At 38.5% G+C, this 23,657-nt stretch overlaps 1 protein-coding gene across 4 annotated transcripts in view; it reads left to right on the top strand.

Moving 5' to 3' along the window:
* The window catches only part of TNRC6A (trinucleotide repeat containing adaptor 6A), a 99,224-nt gene that overhangs the window by 37,841 nt on the left and 37,726 nt on the right, over window positions 1-23,657 (top strand). For 3 of the 4 annotated variants that reach the window (XM_060079018.1, XM_060079016.1, XM_060079020.1), the window contains exons 5-6: window positions 10,290-10,673; window positions 20,485-23,058. In XM_060079018.1, the coding sequence (XP_059935001.1) occupies window positions 10,290-10,673; window positions 20,485-23,058 (2,958 nt within the window). The remainder of the gene's footprint in view (window positions 1-10,289; window positions 10,674-20,484; window positions 23,059-23,657) is intronic. The other variant, XM_060079019.1, reaches the window with a different exon arrangement.

The raw sequence follows: 23,657 nt of genomic DNA, 5'->3' as shown, positions 1-23,657 counted from the left end.
CCTTGAGCAAGTAATGTAACCTCTAAACTTCGGTTTGACTGTTAAAAGGAGATAATCCAGGTTACTTAATGTGGGAATGAAATGATATATAATATAGAACATAAATCACTGGAGGGTAGTTAATGCTGAGTATGTGATAGATAACTTATAAACGCTAGTTAGAAAATTTTGATTTGTAGCTTTCAAAGTCATTAAGCCAGAATTAGTCATTCCTTTATTTTTGGAGAGTATGATTTTGCTCTTATAAGTAAGATGAAAATGTATACTAGGAGGAACATTAGTTTGGGGGTCAGATTTGGTTTTAAATTTTAGCTTCGCCATTTACTAGATGTTTAGTCATGGGCAGCCTTCTTCTGCCCTTAGCTGCCTTATTGGTAAAATGGAAGTAATAATTCAAATGCATAGAATCATGGTGAGGATAAAGAGATATTAGATAAATTGTGTGGCATCCAACTGATACTTGGTAAATTGTAACTCCCACAACTATGGTTTTGCAGTATCCTAGCAACCTTTTAGTCCCTTGAAACATATTAGCAGTTTCCCCAGTCATTTCAGAGTTCCTCCTCACCCAGACGATGACTTGCTTTTTCCTCTCATTAAAGTAGAACCCAACCCAGCATGGGTGAATCACAGTGCAGTGTCTCTGCCATAGTGCAAGGAATATGTCTTGCAACATAAGAATGGGATATATTATCTTTATAAATCTGTCAGGCCAAAATTGGTATTTTATTGTTTTGATTTAAATATAAATCAATTTGTTTATTGATAAAATGGAGTATCATATGTTTAATTGTTTGTACTTTTTTGCTCTTATGAATTGCCCATTCTTCTCTACCCATTTACCTCTTGGGCATAGAGTTTTTGTTATCTATTTACATGAGCTCTCTGTATAAGAAGCTCATTAACATTCCATTTAATGTGTTTGATGCAAAAATTTCTAAGATTATGGACTGTATTATATGTTTGAGGTTGTTCTGAGGATGAGATACAAGGTAGAAATATCTAAATATCAGACCCCATAGGGGGTACATATGCAGAAGATGCAAATATATGTTTAGAAGAAGGAAAGCAAAATTAAATAACATTTATATTCTTAGTTTAAGACTCTGGTCCTAAACTCTAGTGACTCTGTTGAATGCTTTCCTATGTTAGGTTTAGCAGCCTTAAACCAAAACAGTACCTTTTCCCCTTTGGTTAGGGGAAATTGGGGTGGGCAGTGGGAGGGGAGGGAATGGATCCCTTTAACTTGTTCCAAAGGACAAATATTTTCCAGTTTGCCTTTTAATTTGGAATAAATATATACACACAGACACCTTTGAAAAAATAAAATATACTGCATAATTTTATTTGCTCAAACTTAACAATTTTTACTCTTTGATTTCTTGACTCATTTTTATGCTGAGAAAACCTACCATTTATCCAGATTTTAGAAAAAGTTTTGCCTGTGTTTTCTGAAAGCTTTTTAAAAATTTAGCATTGTATAGTGTAACTGTTTAATTTATCTGAACTTCATTTTTATATATATTTGGGACCATTTTTTCTAATTAAAAAAATCAAATTAATCAAAAATTAAATTTAAAAATTCCTTTATTATATAACTTTTGCAAACTTTTTTTTCCCCCAGTGTGTTTGGGACTTTTTTTGTTGTTCCTGTCACTAACTTCTAGTTGAATTGTTAGGTATTATCTTTCGTTTTGTTTTGTTTTGCACTCACAAATAGAAGTCAAAAGCTCTGTAGATGTTGCTCCAGTATCTAGTTTTCAAAACTTACTCAGAAATGAGAACCACATGATATGTGCTTTTAAAAATACAGATTCTGATTTAGTAAATCTGTGAGGCTTGAAGAACCTGTTTTTGTTTTAAACACATGCCCCATAGCACTTTTAATTAAATAAATTTGGGGATCACTTCTAGAATTGTTAGTTATGAAAGAGAGACTTGAGGGCAATCTGACTATTTTTTTCCTTTTTTAATTTTTATTTTATATTGGAGTATAGTTGATTTACAGTGTTGTGTTAGTTTCAGGTGTACAGCAAAGGGATTCAGTTATACATATACATATATCCATTCTTTTTCGATTCTTTTCCCATATAGGTTATTACAGAATATTGAGTAGAGTTCCCTGTGCTATACAGTAGATGCCTTTTTTTTTTTAAAAGCATGTGCCTCTGCCTGAAAAATCTTTCATCATCCCACTTTTCTGCATCTCACATATTTGGACAAAATTTGATGGACAGATTAACCAAGATCTTGGGAATACCATATTGTGAATATTGTATGGATATCCTCTAGCTCTTAAAGAAGATCTGTACATTAGAACAGATGTACCTTGCCTAAGGTGTTTTGCTGAAGAGCAGAATTGGTTAATAGGCTGGTTTCATCCAGAAATTCATTAATGAAGCTCGGTGGAAGAATTTACTCAGTCAGCTAAACCTAGAGGATTGTAGAAGGACAAATCAGCTATGTTCCTCTTCGTGTTGGTAATTTAAGATGGGAAATTTTGGGTAGGAAGGTAAGAGTTCCTTGAAGAAGCAGAGCTAAGACCCAGGAGAAGGTATATTTCTGATTTCTCTAGGATTTTTGAACATGCCATTTGCTGTTCTTGGTGCTGGGAACACCACGTGGAAAAAGGAAGCAGAAGTAAGAAACCTGCACTTACAGAGCACATGTAGTGTAAGGCAGGGGTCCCCAACCCCGGGGCCTGTTAGGAACCGGGCCACACAGCAGGAGGTGAGTGGCAGGCCAGGGAGCGAAGCTTCATGTGCACCTCCCCATCGCTCGCGTTACTGCCTGAACCACACCGCCCCACCCCCGTCTGTGGAAAATTGTCTCCCACGAAACCGGTCCCTGGTGCCAAAAAGGTTGGGGACTTCTGGTGTAAGGAGTGCCTAAGAGTTTTATGGGAGTGGGGAGGGGATGTTGTCGTAAAATACTTATAAGATTAGCTGAATAGGGGGGTAGTGGGGGGTGATTAGTTGTTTCCTAGGAAAGGTGGTAGACAGATTTTCAAGAAAGGAATGTCATGAAAGAGCATGATGCCTTTCAGAGAACTGGAGGTATTTGATGCAGAAGAGGAGATGTGTGTGGATGTAGCAGGATATGAATCTGGAAAAGTGATAGATAGGGGCTGTGCTAAGGACTTTGCATTAATTCTGAGAGCACTTTAATAATATAAATAATGTGGGGCAGAGAGATGATAGATTTGGGGAGAGTGAAAAGGGGGTGGGATGGGATCAACACTTAAGCCAAGGAGACCAGTTAGGTTTTTGCAAGATGAAATTGATAAGGGCCTAAATCACAGCAGTGACATTGGAGATACAAGGATGCGTTTGGATTGTATCAAGGAGATAATTAATCTATTGGACCTTTAGACTGACTGGACCTAAAGGGATAGGGAGAATTTGAGGACGATGTCCCTGCTTTAGTAATTAGATAGATAGTGAGGCCGTTTACTAAAATAAACAACAGCACTCCTACTTCTCTGGCAGTCGTAACTTATTCTTGCCATAACTTCTCTTCTTCTGTCTGCTATTTAAGCCTATTCTTTAGGTCTTACCATTTCTTATTTTACAGCTTCATAACTTCTTTTTCTACCTGTATGCTGAATCCTAAATCCATATTTTTAGTTCAAACTTTTACTAAATTCTAGAACCATATATTCAGTAGCATTCTTATAGCAGTGGTTTTCATAGTTTACCCAAGGACACCTGAGAGGCTTCCTGACGCTTTCATGAGATCCACAAGGTTAAAACTATTTTCGTAATAATAGTAGAAAGGCTTTGTCTAGCTACTTATTCTCTCATGAGTATATAGTGGAGTTTTCTAGAGGGTACATAATGTGCAAGTCACAACAAATCCGATGCAGAAGTAGATGTGAGAATCCACCTGCCTTCTGTTAAGCCAGATGTTAAAGGGATTTGCAAAAATGTAAAACAATGCATACTTTTCTTTTTTTGTTTTGGAAAATTTTTTTCAAAAATTTATTTTAATATATAAAGGACTTTCTTAATGAGTCAATAAATATTTTAAAATTTTCTTTGTTTAAATTCCTAGTATGGTAAATATCTATAGATGTAACCCACATGAACAAAAAATTGTTGGTTTTCTCAGTAATTTTTTAAAGTGTAAAGGGGTCTTGAGACCAAAAAGTTTGACAGTGGCTGTCCTATAGTAATAACAAACCTAACAATTAAACAAACAAACAAACACTAAACTCATTCTCACATACTTCCCAAATTTAATTTTTGTCTTCTATTTCATATCTTAGTAAATGGTACTACTGTCTACTCGGATTCCAGGCCAGAAACCTTGGGTTCATCCTAATTCCTCCTCCTTTTTTTTTACCCAGATGGTAATAGTAATCACTGACATTTATTGAGTACTAACCATGTGCCAGGTACTGTTTTTAGTTCTTTACATCTATTATCTTGTTAAAACCTCACAAAAACCCGATGGGTGTAGGTATTAATACTTAACTCTGTTTTACAGATGAGGAAACAGGTACAGAGGGGATAAGTACTTTGCCCGTGGTCATGTAGCTAGTAAGTTCCAGAGCCAAAATTTGAATCCAGCCAGTCTTTTGAACCTTTACTTCTTTGTTCTGCAACAGTTTATGTAAGATGGATATTATATATGCTTCTTGAGGATTTTATTTACATACTCCCTGTAAAGTCATCTGAGCCAGGTGCTTTTTAGGGAGGTAAATCTTGCAGGATCTTTCAGTGTCCTCTGCTGTTATTATTCCATAGGATCTTCTCCTCCTCTGTGAGCTCATTTTGGTAAATTATATTTTACAGAGCAGAGGCTGGAAAACTACAGCCTGCAGGCCAGATCTGGCCCACTGCCTGTTTTTTTTATGTGAAGTTTTGTTGGAACACAATCATATCCATTCATTTACGTGCTGTCTATGGCTGTTTTTTTGTGCTACAGCAGTAAGTTGAGTAGTTGCAACAGAGACTGTATGGCCTGCAAAACCTAAAATGTTTACTGTCTGGCCCTTTACAGGAAAGATTTGCCAAGCCATGTTGTAGCACACTCAGTTTAGCTGGGTTTTCTGTTTTATTGGTATAGATTATAGTATTTTCTTGTCTTTACAGAATCTCTATATTTGAAGTTATGTCCTTTTCTCCCCAGTACTATTTATATTTCTTCTTTTATTTCCCCCATTGTTTGGGATTACGAAAATTTTGTCCGATTTATTTGTAACAGTGTTAATGTTGGTATTCCATCTTATGCTGTGCCCTACAACAATTGAAATAGCATGTGATTTAGAGATAAATATTTCTTAAAAGTATGATAGTTAAAAAAAAAATGAAGAAGTATGCATGGTAGTATTGATCAAACTATGTGATCCTGATGGATGATTTCATAAATTTCTCCACTTCTTCTATGCTAATTAATCTATTTTTTTCTGCCTCTTCTGGGATCAGTGTTAAATAATTCCCTCCTCCAGTTTTTCCAATTATTTACTGAGTTAAGCCTTATGAAATATCTTAATTTTAGAAAATCATCTCTTATTTTTTTTCATTTTCTTTTTTTTTTTTTTTTTTTTTTTTGCGGTACGAGGGCCTCTCACTGTTGTGGCCTCTCCCGTTGCGGAGCACAGGCTCTGGACGCGCAGGCTCAGTCCTTGGCTCACGGGCCCAGCCGCTCCGCGGCATGTGGGATCTTCCCGGACCGGGGCACGAACCTGCGTCCCCTGCATCGGCAGGCGGACTCTCAACCACTGCGCCACCAGGGAAGCCCTCCATTTTCTTTTTTAAAAATTAGGTTAATTGGTAGTTTACTTTTTTCATAGAACCATGCCTTGGATTTATTGGTTCACTTATTTGCATTCCAAAAAACTTATTGAATCAACAGTGTAAAATGTTCCAGAGATTAAAATGTAAAATTATAGCATATATTGTTTATATTCCTTTTTTATATTTGTGTCATATATTTATTCAACTCTTTATTTGCTATTGGTTCACTTTTAAAGTCATTGATTTCTACTTTTTTTTTTTTTTACTGATTCTTTCTTTTTTTTTTTTTTTTTTTCTTTCTTTTTTTTTTTTTTTTTTTGCGGTATGTGGGCCTCTCACTGCTGTGGCCCCTCCCGTTGCGGAGCACAGGCTCCGGATGCGCAGGCCCAGCGGCCATGGCTCACGGGCCCAGCCGCTCCACGGCATATGGGATCCTCCCAGACCGGGGCACGAACCCGTATCCCCTGCATCGGCAGGCGGACTCTTAACCACTTGCGCCACCAGGGAGGCCCCTGATTCTTTCTTACTGCTTCCTTTTGTTCGATTTTTAACTTGAGTTGGTTGCTTCACATTCATTCTCATTTGTTGAAAATAATTAAGTCTATGATATCTTAAAATTTATTATGTATATTGTTTTCACTATTTTTTTATATAATTCTACAGTTTTGGTATTTATTTCCTCTTCAACTCAAAATTTATTTTAAGTAAGGCAGTTGTATTTGCCTGTGTTTCTAGTGTGATGCCATTGTAATCCAGAAATACCATCTGTAGTATTCCTACTTTTTGTAATTTATTGATGTTTTCTTTAGTGCTGAATGGTTTGTATGTGCACTTCATGACTGTTTCTCAGGTGCTTGTCAAAAAGGGTGTTACCTCATTTCGAGATATATGGTTTTGCTTTTTCTCAGTTTTTCATTTCTGTCCCCACTTGGTTTACATGTTTTGATACTAAGATTTGGTATATAAAGGTTCTTAGCTGTTTATTTCTTTTTAGTTGGTTTCTTTTATCAATTTGCAAAATCTTTATAATGCTTTCTCTTTGAATTTTAAAAGTCTGATATTAATGTTGCTTTCATCTAAGTTTTGTTAGCATTTCTTGGTAGTATATCTGTCTCTGTACTTTTCCACCAATTTTCCTGCATTGTTTCGTTTCAGGAGTGATTTTTGATAAGTATATTCCTTAAGTTTGTTTTTTCTTTTCTTAGCCCTGTTTAAGGTCTTTTATTAACTAGTTAATTTAACCCACTCACATTTTTATTGTGATTACAGATATTTTGAGTTTTATGCTTGACATTTCATTTTGTATTTCATGTTAACCACAATTTAAAAGTAATTTTATTGCATTTTCTGTATCTGTTGAATGGATCGTTTTGTCATTTTTCCCCCTTCCAATGGTTTAGATATTTACTGACATAATTAACCTAAATTTTAACTACACATATACAGCAGTGAAAATTATTCAGTATTTATATCTGTTACCCAGCAACTCCACCCTTACCCTGGCACACCTACATGTACTGTTAGCTTCTCCTTTACTCTTTTCTACTGCATCCCATGTTTACATCTGAGCTTTTACTTTAGATTATTTAGTTTAGTATTATAATCAGTAGTTACGTGTCTTAATGTTTTTACTGGTGTCAGTGAAGTTTTCTGGCCCTAGAAACTAGTATGTCTTTCAGCCTTATTTTCCCCATGGCGCGTTATTGATAAGAAATACAGGAGTTCTTTGAATTTTTGAGGTAGGTGTGGGGTTGCTGGGTGACCGATGTAAATACTGCTTCTGAGTTCCTAGTCACTTCTGAAGTAGTGTTAGGGTTCTTATACATGTCTTCGTATAGGTTATTCACAGTGTTTGCATGTAGGATATCTTCTGATTCCTTGAACGTATTAAACAACACTTTCCTGTTGCTGTCTCACATAAATAACATCTTGTTTGGGTATTAAATTGTTGTCACAGTCTTTTCCCTTTAGTAATAAAGTGGCGGACAGACTTTAGCAGTGGGTAACTGTACCACTTTAAGGTTACATTCAATTGCCAAATACCATACTGAGCCCAATACTAGGCATGTAACAGCTGAGTTAGAGTTTTTATGTGCCTTATAATTTCATGGTTACATATACTTCATCTTCTTTTGGTTTCAGAGGTACTTTAGGATATTCTAGTTCCTTATTTTCCTCATGACAGAGGCATATACACTATTGTTACATTCTGGGAGCATAAAATTGTCTAGGAGACAGAATTTTCTACATAAAGTAATTAGACCTAGAATGCACTTGGCCCAAATGCTAATAAGAGGCTCTTCGGTTGCCTTCAAGAATGGAAGGAATTCGAAGCAGTAGATGGAATGTTTGTGATTTTTCAATGTAATTCCTCCTGAAATACAATTTTTTTGTATTACTTTAGAAAAATCAAAATCAGATTTTAAAAAATAAGAGGTCAAGATCATATATTAAGAATAAAAAGTATCAGTATTAGTGATATAGACTAAATCCACCAGTTCAGAGAAAGAAGACAATAGTGAGGCTAGACTGTTAAATGAAAGGTGGCTGTAGATCTGAGGGTTTGTAAGAGGAAGTTGGGTGGCTATTGCAAACAACCCATGTGACCAGCACTTTATCACAGAATCGTATACATTTTAGGCATTTGATAAATATTTCTTTTATTTGGGCCACAGTAATAGCTTTTGTTTACTGAGTGTTTACATTATTCTGGGTACTAGATCAAGACTGTCTATACCATATAGACAAGGAAAAAGACACAGAAATAGCGTAGCTAGTGAGTGGTGGGGTTGGAGCTCTTAACTCTTGAACAGTTTTCTCTGAGTGTCCTCACCGATCACATGGAGACGAATCACTTTATCTGACAGTGGCATCTGTGGAGATGCAACAAAATCTCAGAGAAACATTAAACTGCTACAAAAGTATAAAGTGGTATTATGCCAATCATTAAAAAATAGGCACTTTACAGGCATACCTCAGAGGTATTGTGGGTTCAGTTCCAGGCCACCGGAGTAAAGTGAATGTATATTTTTATTTTAAAAACTAATAATTTAAAACTGCACACACAAAATGATAAAGTGAATATCACAATAAAGCGAGTCACAAATTTTTTTGTTTCCCAGTGCATGTAAAAGTTATGTTTGCACTATCCTGTAGTCTATTAAGTGTTCAATAGTATTATGTCTTAAAAAATATACATACCTTAATTTAAAAATACTTTATTGCTAAAAAATGCTAACCATTATCTGAGCCTTCTGTGGGTCGTAATCTTTTTGCAGCGGTAACATCAAAGGTCACTGATCATAGATCACCATAACTAATAATAATGAAAAAGTTTGAAACACGGCGAGAATTACCAAAATGTGAAACAGAGACACAAAGTGAGCAGGTGCGGTTTTAAAAAATGACACCGATAGACTTGCTCGATGCAGGGTTGCCACAGACCTTCCATTTGTAAAAAACAAAAAACAAAACCACCACCGTATCTTCTAAGTGCAATAAAGCGAAGCACAATAAACCAGAGTATGTGTGTATAGCCTTGTGTTTGGTGCTCTGTAAACATTAATATATTTAACCTTAGGATAGCTCTGCAAGCAATAGGTGTTATCCCTCTTTTACAGAGGAGACCACAGGCTTGGGTTTTTACAACTTGTCCAAAGACACAAAGCTTACTAAAGGCAGAGCTGGGATTGAAACCTGGGTCCATCTGGCACCAAAAGTTCATATACCACGCTGCCTCCCTGTAGTTTTAGAGATGGGGTACATTTTCACTGGTTTAGAGCATTTCCCTCAGTTTATTTACTTATCTAATCTCTTTTAGGAGGCCAGAAATTCACTGTAGTCTCTGATTGTTCATACAGTAGACAGATAGCTATTTTTCAGACTTGTGTAAGACAGGGTATCCAAGTTATTTCTCCAATTTTGGTTAGTCTCATAGATTTCAGTCTATGCTCTTTGTATATACATCCCAATTCTGAATTTGTCTTATTTGATTCAGGCTTTACATTTTAATAACAAAAAGCAGTGTTAACTTTGCTGTTCTGTAAGGGAACTATCAGGATTATTTTCTACCCTTACTCTGTGTTGTCTTTCAAAGATGAAAAATAGGGACCAAACACATTAAACATGAGGCAGGTTAAGAACAGTTACTGGGGAATTGAGGATTCTTTTGGGATGACCAAAACTTGATTTGTCACCTTTGTTCTTTTAGTTATTGTGAGTTCCAGAGTTGTATAATCAGTGCTTGTCCTCTAATTGGAGATAATATGGGAAAGAGATGGTGAGCATGAACTGTCATCCAGGACAGGGAATGCTGACTGGTGTCCATTCCCTTATCGGATAGGTAGTTAGCAGAAGTAAAATTTGACGCTTGGCAGTGATCCTTCTCAAGAAAACTGGAGTCCATGAATGAGGAAGGATATCCCTGCACACGTAAAGCTTCCGTTCCTGTAGGATTGTTTTCTTAGAGCCTTTTTACTTAGATGGCTTGCAATGGAGGTGCACTTTACTGGCTAATCTTTTCCACCCCTTTTCTTTTGTTGGGATTAGTGCCAGAACAGATAAAGCCCAGTGTAAGCCAGCCTCAGCCTGCCAACTCTAATAACGGCACTTCCACAGCAACCAGCACTAATAATAATGCCAAGCGAGCCACAGCCAACAGTCAGCAGCCGCCGCCGCAGCCGCCGCCGCAGCCACAGCAGCCGCCGCAGCCGCAGCCACCACAGGCCTTGCCTCGGTATCCGCGCGAAGTTCCACCTCGATTTCGCCACCAGGAACATAAGCAGCTTCTAAAGAGGGGTCAGCATTTTCCTGTCATAGCAGCAAACCTGGGATCTGCTGTTAAAGTGTTAAGCAGCCAGTCAGAGAGCAGTGCTTTAACAAATCAACAGCCACAAAATAACGGAGAGGTGCAGATCAGCAAAAACCAGTCAGGTGAGAGAAGGCATTTCTTACGAGACTCCAACTGTCATCATTAGCAGTGTAGCAAGTTTATAAACTCATGCCTGTTTGGTGATGTATTTGTATTCATCAGTATCTGTGTTGTAAAAATAAGAATTCTATACAGAAGTTATGAATGGGGAATCTGAAAATGTTTCCTGTAGGTTAACTAGAGCTCTCCCTCCAGATCTTACCCATTTTAATATACAGCTTATAGCTAAAATTGATTATAAGACTATAGCTAAAATTGAGCACCCCCCCACCAAGTTACGTGCTAAGCAACTGTGCACGTTATTGCACTTAATCCTCAACAACCCTGCGAGGTGTAAGCTGTTCTTATCTCCACTTTTCGGTAGAGGAAACTGAGGTACCAAGACAAAAATGGCTTGAGATCGGTTACCACGTGCCGTAAAGAGACTACCACCCATGAAAATTCTGTTCAGAGCACGTGCATTTCAGTTACTGCCTCAGAATGGCTTTTCTCAGCTCAGTAATGATTGTGAGCCAGAAGATAAATCCAGTATGTGATTACAGTTTTCTCAAAGCCCAGTTTGTTTTGATATGTTCTGACGACTGGTTTGTCCATTCACTTATTGAACTATTTTGACACTCTTACCACAAGTCATATAGAGAATTGAGGATAATCAAGGTTCCCACACATGAAAACAGTAGCAGACTGGTAGTGAACAGAGTCTCTAGAGCCAGATGGACCTGGTTTTGAAGTCCTAGCTCTACCATATACCAGCATGTGTGACCTTGGCAGGTTACTTAATTGTTCCATGTGTTCGAGTCTCGTTTGAGCAGCCTTTCCTAACTATCCCAGGTAGAATATTCACTTTCTACCTCTATGCTCTCTTATATATACCAGGAACTACTCTACATTGTAATATGGTATTTCACAGCTAATAAGTAGCAGAGCCTGCACTCACATCGAGATCTGTCGGACTCCAAAGCTATGTTCATAACAACCGTGCTTTGCTTTGGCAGCATATTGGTAGTGATAGGTAAGGAGGAAGAGGACACAGATGTGATTTTTCGAGCATAGGTAATTAGAGAAGCGCATTATTGGAAAGGATGCAAACTTAAATTACCAGCCCAAGTTAATACTTACTTCTACTCCCCTACACACTTTCTTGCATAAGCTTGGCCAAATCACTTAACTTATCTGACTGGCTTTGCTAATCTGTAAAGTGTAGCACCCAATCTGTAGGGTTGCTTTGAGGATGATATTATGTGACATGTTAAAGCAGCTAGTTTAGTGCCTGATATTTAGGCACTGAATGAATTATCTTCCCTGAAACTTTTACCGAAGGACCTGCACTTTTCAGGAGGAAGAGTCTGGTTTAGATATGTTAGATCTAATGCCAAGCAATTAATAATTTGGTTTGAAGTTCCTCTGGGAAGTCAGGTTGGAAGCAAAGCAGATGTACTGAGTCATCAGCATCATTGTGGTTAAAACCTAGGCGAGGTTATTTATACAACAAATGCTTGAGTACCTACTGCAAGCTAAGTAGTAGTGGTATGATAATTAACAAACAGGAAAGTGGGATAGTAAATTTAGAAAATATATGTTGAATATGCTTTTTCAACTTGGGAAATGAAAGAGCCAAGCTGTTATTGAAATGGAAACATTGGGAGTATAAGAATCTTATTTCTCAAAAATTGATATGGGTCAAGAAACCCAAAAGTGTTATGGGTATACATTCAGATGAAAAGAAAGCCTAAGATGTGGGCATAGGAAGAAGTCTTCCAAAAAAGGCTGAGAAGGAAAAGTATCCCACCTGTTTCTAAAACAACTTCACAAAGGTGGACTGCGTTAATGTGGAGGTTAAGATGGAAATAGGAGGGTGCAGCCATCTGACTGAGGTTTAAAATTAAATCCCCACACAGCTAGAGAATGCAGAGGATGAAGGCAAAGCATTCTGCAGAAGAACCAGACTTGTGCTTTTGTCTTTTTTTAAACATTTATGAATCCCCCTTTAACAGCATAGTCACATATTTACCTTAAAATATTTTTGTAGGTGCTACTAGAAATGATAATAGAAACACTAGTCACATAATAGAGCATTGGGTGTCTGTGAATTAGGGAGGACTTCTTAGGTCTGTCCTGGCTCCTGAAGGGCTAATAATAATATAACCACAATAATAATAATAATATAGTGACTAACCCTTATGGGGTGCTTATGACCCACACTCTATTAACATGTTTAACTTTCATTTTGCAGATTAGAGAATAGCTTAGCAATCAATGAAGAGCAGCATGCTAGACAGTACAAACAGCATGAACAAGAGCCCAGAAACCCAAAAATTGCATGTTGTGAATTACATGTAGTTCAGAAATGTGGGAACATAATCTTAACTGTTTTGTCTGTTTGTACTTGTGTTTGGTTTTTTTGTTTCCTGAACAGAGATAGGTAATGGAATAGATTTGACATTTAAATTAATACATGCAATACATACATAGAAATTTACTTAAAAGTTTGCATGGTAAAGATGAGTTCTGGATACACTTCCCGTGTCCTCACAGAATGCATTTCTCGTTTATTCACTGCAGTCAAGGAAGAGGGATAGTACCTAGATGACATTAGGTATTTTCTAAATTAGAGGTCACACAAACTAAATGCCTTCATAGGCTAGCAGGTAAGTGGAGTAAAGGATGAAAAGAAGCAATGGGGACTGTGGTAAATGTATTAATTTTGTACCCTGCCTGACTACCTTTGCATTCTCATTTTAAGTTTTTAGAACCCAGTGCTGGTCAAACCACACAACTCTGCAGGCTGAGCTGCCAGTTTGTGGCTGTGCCTCAAACACTTAGTGATGGTTTCAGTCATCACTGAAGGGACCTCCCTTTTGCAGTTGATTTCTTAGAGCCTTAAGGTATCAGGCCTTGCTACTCCCCCAAAAAACCCTTGAATTGGGGGGCCTGAAGGCTGTGTGATAAAGGATTTGGGGGGACTTAACGCTTAACAGGGCTGGCAGCACTATTGTTCTTATGGGCCAGAGTGTTCCAACCCACATTTTTATCATCCAACTGACATGACACATGCAGAAAAGTTAAACAAATAGATTCAAATCCATCCGTTATTAGTACATTATATATACATACACATGCACACGTGTGCACAAATGTTCATTGCACTTCACCTTTAATACTTCCACAGGTAATTTCTTAAAGAATAAGGATAGTCTTCTATACAACCATGATACCACAGTCACCGTTAAGCAGAAGAGGGATATTTTCAACAATATCCTGTGATACGTAGTTCATGTTCACATTTTTGCATATGGTACCAAAAATGTCTTTGTTTATAGTGTGATATTTATATAAAATATAAAGCTTGCAAAACAACATATTTTGCTTATGAATAAACTCAAATATAGCATTTTGTGTGGTTACCACTCAGTTACCTACTGTAGAAGAAAGGAGATGTAATCAAGAGAGGGGTACACAGGAGTTTTCTATGATATTAGTAGTATATACCTTAAGGTGAGGGGTGTGTGAGTTTTTTTTATATTACACTGTAGATTTTCCTACGTTTCAGTTTTTTTAAAGTTTCCAGAGATGTTTAAAGATTAAAATACTGTCCATCCACCTGTGCTCTTAACTGTCTTTTCGGTATGGTACACATCCTCGCTGTCCTGTAACTTCCACTTCTTGCTCTCAACTCGTCCCATGGTCTGTAAACATATTCAAGTCTTTATAATCTTTAAAATAAATTCCTTTAAACTCCCATTCTCTTGGGGCTATTGTAGAATTTCTCTCTACTTTTAGAGTTCTTACAGAAATACTCTATACTTGGAATCTCTGATACATCACTTCATTCCTCTGTAGTCTGGCTCCTGCTCACTTGACTAAAGTAGCTCTTACTAAGGGCACTGATCGTCTGTGTGCCAAATCCAGACTTTTTTTATTTTTAATTGTGGTTACAAAACAGACTTTTCCATTCTTAATATATATCTACATTTTTTATCATTGACCACTTCCTCCTTTTTAAAGCTCCTGCATTCTTTCATTTTTCTTTGACCAGTTTTCAGATTTTATTCCCTCCCAAGGCTTTGTTTCATCTCTCTCCCCAGTTTTAGGTTCCATGTCTTCTGGATTTCTTCAGCTGATGTTGGGCCCTTCAAACTCAACATGTCCAGAATCGAACTCATTATCTTGCCACATACCAGTTTCTCCTTCTGGATCCCATTGCTCAAAAGGTCGGCAACCCCATTCACCCAGTCACCCATCTAGAACTCTTAAAATCATGCTTAACTCTCCTTCTTCTTCATGCCTCCAGGCCAGTGGTTTACCATGCCCTGCTGATCTTAACTCCAGAACATCTCTCAGCTTTCCTCTCTCCTCTGCACTGCTGCCACCATTGACTTGGTTCAGACACTCACCACCTGGTCTAGAGCAACAGCCCTATGAATGTCTTCTATAGTCGTCTCCCCGCAGTCCCTACCCCAGAAACCAGTCATGATCCATACACCGCATTTGGTTGTGGTATTGCATTTGTCTTCTTTAACCTGCCATGCCCGTTCATTTACATGTTATCTATGGCTTCTTTCCAGCTACTGTGGTAAGTAGTTGCCACAGAGGCCATCTGACTGGCAAAACCTAAAATCTTTGCTAATTGGACCTTTACAGAAAGCATTTGCCAGCCCCTGGACTAGAGGCTAGAATAACTAAGGATACTCTTTTTTTTTTTTTTTAATTTTTTTTGCCTGCGTTGGGTCTTGGTTGCTGCACACAGGCTTTCTCTACTTGCGGTGAGCGGGGGCTACTCTTCGCTGCAGTGCGCGGGCTTCTCATCGTGGTGGCTTCTCTTGTTGTGGAACGCGGGCTCTAGGCGCGTGAGCTTCAGTAGTTGTGGCTCGCGGGCTCTAGAGCACAGGCTCAGTAGTTGTGGCGCACGGGTTTAGTTGCTCTGCGGCATGTGGGATCTTCCCGGACCAGGGCTCAAACCCGTGTACCCTGCATTGGCAGGCGGATTCTTAACCACTGCGCCACCAGGGAAGTCCCTAAGGGAACATTTTTAACTTTCTCACTCAAGTACTGTTTGAAATTGTGCATCTAAGGTTCTCTCATATTCCCAATGATAACAGTTCATACTTCCTGGAAATACTATAAAACCTAAATACTGTTAACTTCTGAAGGTCTTTCTTTTTGGTGAGATTGGAAGTCTTTAAGGCAGAAAGCACATATTTAGCCATTTTGTTACATGATACATATTTAATTAGAAAATTGTGTGAATTGTCCTGGATCTAAATTCTTCCTGAATGAATTGTGCGATTCCCTTGAATTATCACCAGTCTTTGCTCTACCCCACATATCTTCTTTCTGAATAGGTGCTACGTAATGCACTGCTATGTCCTTTTTTTTTTTTTTTTTTTTTTTTTCCATTGGCCATGCCTCATGGCTTGCGGGATCTTAGTTCCCCGACCAGGAATTGAACCAGGGCCCTCACTGGACCGCCAGGGAATTCCTTTTTTTTTTTTTTTTTTTTAGTATTTTTGAGGTATGGTACTAGAGCTGCCCTCAGTCTTCCTAAGGCAATTTTGTATGAGAGTAGGATGCTGATGATATTTTGGACTTCAGATGTTTCTCAGTTAAGTGCAGTCTTCCAAATCTTAGTTTAAAATTTGTATTTTGCATTACACTCAGTAATACTGAACTGTCCCATTTCTTGGAAAAGTGTAATTATCATCTTCTACTTAATGATGTTTCTGTATGTTTGTCTTCCAGATCATTTGTAATGATGGCTTTTGGCTTCCTTATGTGTAAGGGAAATATATTATTTGACTTCTTCCAATTCTGAAGTAGTCTCCGACTCTGAAATGTTTTAGTCGTGATTGCTGAGGAGTCCTGCACTTTTTATAATTTTAGTCAGGCTGGTAATCTCCCCACCCCCACCCCGACTCCCTACCCCACTCCCCTACTCTTAGATTTTTATTTTTCTATCTAAGCTGCAGTGCTTTTCATAACAAAAATGTCTTTGTGATCCAGCCTTGGTAAATGCAGTTTTTGAGATAGCCTTTTAATTTAGGTTTTTGGGAAAGTGTCAAGTAGGTTCCAGATTAAAAATGGAATTTTAGCTAATAATTACTGATGGCATCTCTTATTTTCCTAAAATGCATGGGAGTACACAGCAAAAGGCAAATTTAGAACATTACCACCTCCAAACTAGGTCATGGCCAGATTGTGAGAGAAGTTTCACTAACATTAAAGGTGATAGAATTGGTTTGCCAAGTGTATTCTGCTGTTTTCTGGGGCTTTTTGCTTTTGATGTATTTGGGCATTAAAAAAAAAAAAGAAAAACTTTAAGTAGTCCTATCTCTTTTTTTAATGGTTTCTTTCTTTGCTTTTATGTATAAAAAATTCTCGTTCACAAATAACTTCTTGGTTTCATCTTAACACTGAATCATTTGGAATTGTTTTTGATAGGTTGTCCATTTAAAAAAATCCTTATAAAGTATTGAATATTCCTTTTGCTGATTTAAAATGCTAACCATTGACATATAACCTTAGATAATATACTTGGGGCTGTTTCTGGATTACTTTTTCTGTTCAATTGAAGTTCTTATGTACTCTGGTAGTACAGTGCTATTTAACTGTTACATGATAACAAGAGTTTTTTTAATCCTCTTACTTGTTTTACGTGAACTTTTAAATCACTTTAATCAAATTACAGACTCTTGCTAGTAATTTTTTTATAATTGAATTAAACTTAAAAGGAACATTGTTATATATTCCTATTGAGGAACAAGTTTCTATACTTAATCAAGTTGTCTGCTATGGCCTGCAGTAAAGTTTAATCATATATGACTTTTAAAGTATTTATGTTAGCTTTACTCCAACTTCCTTTATAGTTTTTTATTTTTTGGCTGTGTTGGCTCTTCATTGCCGCGTGCGGGCTTTCTCTAGTTGCGGGGAGCGGGGCTACTCTTCGTTGTGGTGTGCGGATTTCTCATTGTGGTGGCTTCTCTTGTTGAGGATCATGGGCTCTAGGCACACGGGCTTCAGAAGTTGCAGCACGCAGGCTCAGTAGTTGTGGCATGCGAGCCCTAGAGCACGCGGGCTTCAGTAGTTGCTGCACATGAGCTCTAGTTGTGGCGCACGGGCTTAGTTGCTCCGTGGCATGTGGGATCTTCCAGGACTAGGGCTTGAACCTGTGTCCCCTGCATTGGCAGGCGGATTTTTAACCACTGCACCACCAGGGAAGTCCCCCAACCGGCTTTATAGTTTTTGTGGCCATTACAATTAGGATCTTTTTTCATCCCATTTTGCTATAGTCCATGAGATGATGATGATGATGGCTTGATTGTTTTAGATTTGGAGAAAAGTGGGTGGATTTGAGACTTCGTGATGTTTGGTTTTGCTATGCACAGGAAGGAATCAAGGATAAATGTTAGGTTTTAGGAAACTTACTGAGGTGAGGAAAACTAGTAAAGAAGCAGGATTGTTTTTTCCTTTGGGAGGAGGCACCTGTAGGGGTATAATCTAGGAGCTGGCATCCTTTTTGGATGATTTAAAGTAAGCAATGGAGATTTAAAGTAAGCAATTTCTTATATGAAATTTCTTATATGAAATCTCTAAATGGAGATTTAAAGTAAGCAATTTCTTATATGATTTCTAATTTTGTTCTTCATGAGGGAGGCATGGTGGAATGACATGTGCTTTAGAGATAGGACTGAAAAATAATGATAATCACTGATACACATTAATTAGTGAAAATAATGGTCCTCATTTATTAAGTACCTGATCTGGATCAGATATGGTTCAAAGCACTTTTAATTATTAATCATTTAATCCTCACAACTGTGTGAGATAGGTACTGTTACTATTCCCACTTTACAGATGAAGAAACTAAGGCACAGAAAGATTGAGGATCTTACCTGTGGTCACATAGCTGGTAAACGGCAGAGCGGCTTTTAAACCCAAGCAGGCTGGCTTCAGAGTTTTGCTCTTAATTACTACACCAAACTGCCCTTCATGGAGCACTTAGTTGAAACCAGTGCTGAGCTACATACTTCGCATATGACAGTAGGTTAACTAAACAACCAGGTAAAGAAGTACGTACGTACTATTTGTATCCCCATTTTGCAGGTTTGGTCATACAGCTACTACATAGAGTCCAGACTTGAACCTGGGTATCTCTAGAGTTCCAGCCATGTTCTGAGCCACCTTGCTTTTTTACCTAATGATGAATCTTGCCTTCCTTACCTTATTTTCTACAACCTTTGAGCCTTGATTTCATCTGTAAAGTGAAGGTAATGCCTGTGCTCTAGGGTTGTTTTCAAGGATTCAGTGACAACATTGCACATAAAGCACGTGCTCCAGAGTGCCAAATGATGTTGCTGACAGTGCAGGTGCTGGTCTGTTGATTTGCTTTTACCCAGTGAGACTGAGTGACATTTTAGTATCCTTTATTTCATGAGAAAAATCCTCCTCAGGGGCACTGAAAGATGAAAAGCTTTACTCGGCAGCTTAAAACTGCCAAATGATTCTTAATCAGAGAGCAGAAGTCAGAGTCACAGAACTTTAAAATATATATCTGTATATCTATATTTGGTGAATTATGTATACATTTTTGGTCTCTGTCTAGTCCTCTTTTTTTTTGCTACTCTTTCTAGCTCATCACCTTTTGCTGCTTAACAATTGTGCTTTGAGAGAAAATGATGCAAGATGAACCTGATTTTCCATATTAGCAATACCCTTACAGTGAGTGACAGTTAACTTTCTGGGCTTACAATGCCTGGTGGTTGGTTCATTGCATCTGGGACATGACTTGAGCATATGTATTACTTAGAAACACTACATATGATTCTGATTACTACTGTAGTAGAGAACTATAATATGAGCAACCCTCTAGGGACAGTCTAAATGCAAACATCTTATGCAGGTTAATATTTCTGAGGATTTCTAACTACCAGATCCTTAAACTGAATGAGAGTAATGAATTTGGGAAAGCATTAGAAGAACTAAAACTGCCTGCCCTACATGCAGTACAATAACTAGGTGATAACATCAGTACATAGCAGTAAGTCTAAAATAGGATTATGTGACTAGTCATTAATGTCTTCAAATGTCAGCAGTTGATTTTTTAATCATAACTTTGATCTTCAGCATATCAACCATTTTTCTGTTGTCTTCTAATAAACATGGCTATTAAGACATTTTTATGAAGGAGAGTAGAACTAAAATTATTTTTACTTGCATGCAGTATTTTTCAGATTGAATATGAACACTACTGAAATGGAAATATAATGGAAAAGGCTTTATAATTCTTATAAACTTGTTGTAATACCCAAAACAGTTGTGCGAAAAAGCTATTCTAAAAAAGTGTGGATAGAAAAGGATTCCTAATATATTTCTAATACATTTTATCAAGTTTGGCCTGTTCACTTGTCCTTAACCATTTATATCCCAGCCCCTTCTTTCCCATGTTGGGCCTCCAAGCCTGGGTTGCTCCGTTATCCTAATAACATCATTACTACCTTGTCCTTCCTGACTCCAAATTCTTTACTTGCTGATATGTTAACAATTCACTCATTCAAATATTTATTGAGGAACTCTTATGTTCCAGGTACTGCTCTAGGCTCTTGGAATAACATCAATGAGCAAAGCAGCGAAATTCCCTGCCTATGTGGAATTAATTTATTGGATATGGAAAATCGGTGGCTGAGATATAACCAATGCCTTTGTAATTATACTGCCAAGTATTATATCTTGTTGATGTTGAGGAGCCACGTACATTTATAATATATTCATCAGTTTTCAAAACATTTCATACATTTTTGTGCTTCTTCTTTATTCTAGATATAAACCACAATACTTCAGGATCCCATTATGAAAATTCGCAGCGGGGACCTGTGTCTTCTACAAGTGACTCTAGCACAAACTGTAAGAATGCTGTTGTAAACGACTCGCCTGAAAAAGAAGCATGGCCCTCAGTCCCTGGCAGTGATCTAGAGTTGGCTTCAGAATGTGTGGATGCTGATTCTGCCTCCAGTTCTGAATCAGAGAGAAACATCACTATCATGGCTTCAGGGAGCACAGGTGGTGAAAATGATGGCCTTCGGAATAGCACTGGACTTGGATCCCAAAACAAGTTTGTGGTTGGTAGCAGCAGCAATAATGTGGGCCATGGAAGTAGTACTGGGCCGTGGGGTTTTTCCCATGGAGCCATAATAAGCACATGTCAGGTCTCTGTGGATGCTCCTGAAAGCAAATCAGAAAGTAGCAACAATAGAATGAATGCTTGGGGCACTGTAAGTTCTTCATCAAATGGAGGGGTAAATCCAAGCACTTTGAATTCAGCTAGCAACCATGGTGCCTGGCCAGTGTTAGAGAACAACGGACTTGCCCTAAAAGGGCCTGTAGGGAGTGGTAGTTCTGGCATCAATATTCAGTGCAGTACCTTAGGCCAGATGCCTAACAATCAGAGTATTAACTCTAAAATGGGTGGTTCTTCTACCCATGGTACCTGGGGAAGCCTTCAGGAAACTTGTGAATCTGAAGTAAGTGGTACACAGAAGGTTTCATTCAGTGGTCAACCTCAAAATATTACCACTGAAATGACTGGACCAAATAACACTACTAACTTTGTGACCTCTAGTTTACCAAACTCCGGTTCAGTACAGAATAATGAACTGCCTAGTAATACAGGGGCCTGGCGTGTGAGCACAATGAATCATCCTCAGATACAGGCTCCCTCGGTTGTAAATGGCACTTCCCTTTCTCACCTTAGCAATGGAGAGTCAAAAAGTGGAGGCTCTTACGGTACTACATGGGGTGCCTATGGTTCTAATTTCTCTGGAGACAAATGTTCAAGCCCTAATGGCCAAGCTAATGGTGACACTGTGAATGCAACTCTAATGCAGCCTGGCATAAACGGGCCTGTGGGCACTAACTTTCAAGTTAACACAAATAAAGGAGGAGGTGTGTGGGAGTCTGGGGCAGTGAATTCCCAGAGTGCATCATGGGGAAATGGTGCAAATTCTGGAGGAAGTCGAAGAGGATGGGGAACTCCTGCACAAAACACTGGCACTAATATACCCAGCGTGGAATGGAGCAAACTGCCTAGCAATCAGCATTCCAGTGACAGTGCAAATGGCAATGGTAAGAAGTTTACAAACGGATGGAAATCTACTGAGGAAGAGGATCAGGGTTCTGCCACATCTCAGACAAATGAGCAAAACAGTGTGTGGGCCAAAACGGGAGGTACAGTGGAGAGTGAAGGTAGTACAGAAAGCACTGGACGCCTTGAGGAAAAAGTAACTGGGGAAAATCAGAGTAGAGATAGAAGAAAAATTGATCAGCACACATTACTCCAAAGCATTGTAAACAGAACTGACTTAGATCCACGTGTCCTATCCAACTCTGGTTGGGGACAGACTCCTATTAAGCAGAATACTGCCTGGGATACCGAAACATCACCTAGAGGGGAAAGAAAGACTGACAATGGGACAGAGGCCTGGGGAAGCTCTGCAACACAGACTTTTAACTCAGGGGCGTGTACAGATAAGACTAGCCCTAGTAGTAATGATACCTCATCTGTATCGGGGTGGGGAGATCCCAAACCTACTCTGAGGTGGGGAGATTCCAAAGGCTCAAACTGCCAGGGGGGATGGGAAGATGATTCTGCTGCTACAGGAATGGCCAAGAGCAATCAGTGGGGGAATTGCAAAGAAGAGAAGTCTGCATGGAATGATTCGCAAAAGAACAAACAGGGATGGGGTGATGGACAAAAATCAAACCAAGGTTGGTCCGTTTCTGCCAGTGATAACTGGGGAGAAACTTCAAGGAGTAACCATTGGGGTGAGGCTAATAAGAAATCTAGCTCAGGAGGTAGTGACAGTGATAGGTCCGTTTCTGGTTGGAACGAACTTGGTAAAACTAGTTCTTTTACTTGGGGAAATAACATAAATCCAAATAATTCATCAGGATGGGATGAATCTTCTAAACCGAATCCTTCCCAGGGATGGGGAGATCCTCCAAAGTCTAATCAGTCTCTAGGTTGGGGAGATTCGTCAAAGCCAGTCAGTTCTCCAGACTGGAACAAGCAACAAGATGTCGGATCTTGGGGAATCCCATCAGCTACAGGCAAACCTCCTGGTACAGGCTGGCTGGGAGGACCTATACCAGCCCCAACAAAAGAAGAAGAGCCCACAGGCTGGGAGGAACCATCCCCAGAATCCATACGGCGCAAAATGGAGATCGATGATGGAACTTCAGCTTGGGGAGATCCAAGCAAATACAACTACAAAAATGTGAACATGTGGAACAAAAATGTCCCAAATGGCAGCAGCCGTTCAGACCAGCAAGCCCAGGTACATCAGTTGCTACCATCTGCAAGTGCCATCTCAAACAAGGAGGCAAGCAGTGGCTCTGGTAAGTGTTTTATTTTATGGAGTCTGTTACAAAGTACTTCACAGTGTTGTGAACCTTGTTTCAAGTTACTGTTATAAAGTTTGTTTAATGAAGTATTTGGATGTGCACACAAAGCTTTTTTTAACTCTAATCCAGGAGAAGTTTATAGGGAAGAAAATTATGGGGAAGGTGTTTACCATCAGGGAACAGAGCTCTGCCTTTGGCAGTGTTGGCTCTGAATCCCATATACCCCATTCTCTATTAGGAATGCTGTAGAAGGCAGAATTGGAAAAGTGATGTCAAGCTGGAATGCTGTACACTTTTTTCAGTTCTTCTGAGTCAAGCCATCACGTTTTGGTTTTATTATTTGACTAAAATATCCCCAGAAATAAAACAAGTATCTAATAAGCACCATGCTCTCTAAACAACTAGGTACTATATTTGTCCTTAGAAGGAATTTACTTAAGTAGGCATGAAATCTAAGTCTATTGGATATAGCATGTATGTATGTTTGCTTAAAACATTTAATAGTATCTTTCTAGTATATTCCACTTTCGTCTTATAGCAAGGAACTAATTCCTATCCTCTGCAAATTATCTTGACAATGACATTTTTCATTA

This window comes from Mesoplodon densirostris, chromosome 16 (genome assembly GCF_025265405.1).
Source record: "Mesoplodon densirostris isolate mMesDen1 chromosome 16, mMesDen1 primary haplotype, whole genome shotgun sequence".
Lineage (NCBI taxonomy): Eukaryota > Metazoa > Chordata > Mammalia > Artiodactyla > Ziphiidae > Mesoplodon > Mesoplodon densirostris.
The sequence above is the reverse complement of the archived record's forward strand: the minus strand, read 5'-3'. Positions and strand labels throughout refer to the sequence as shown.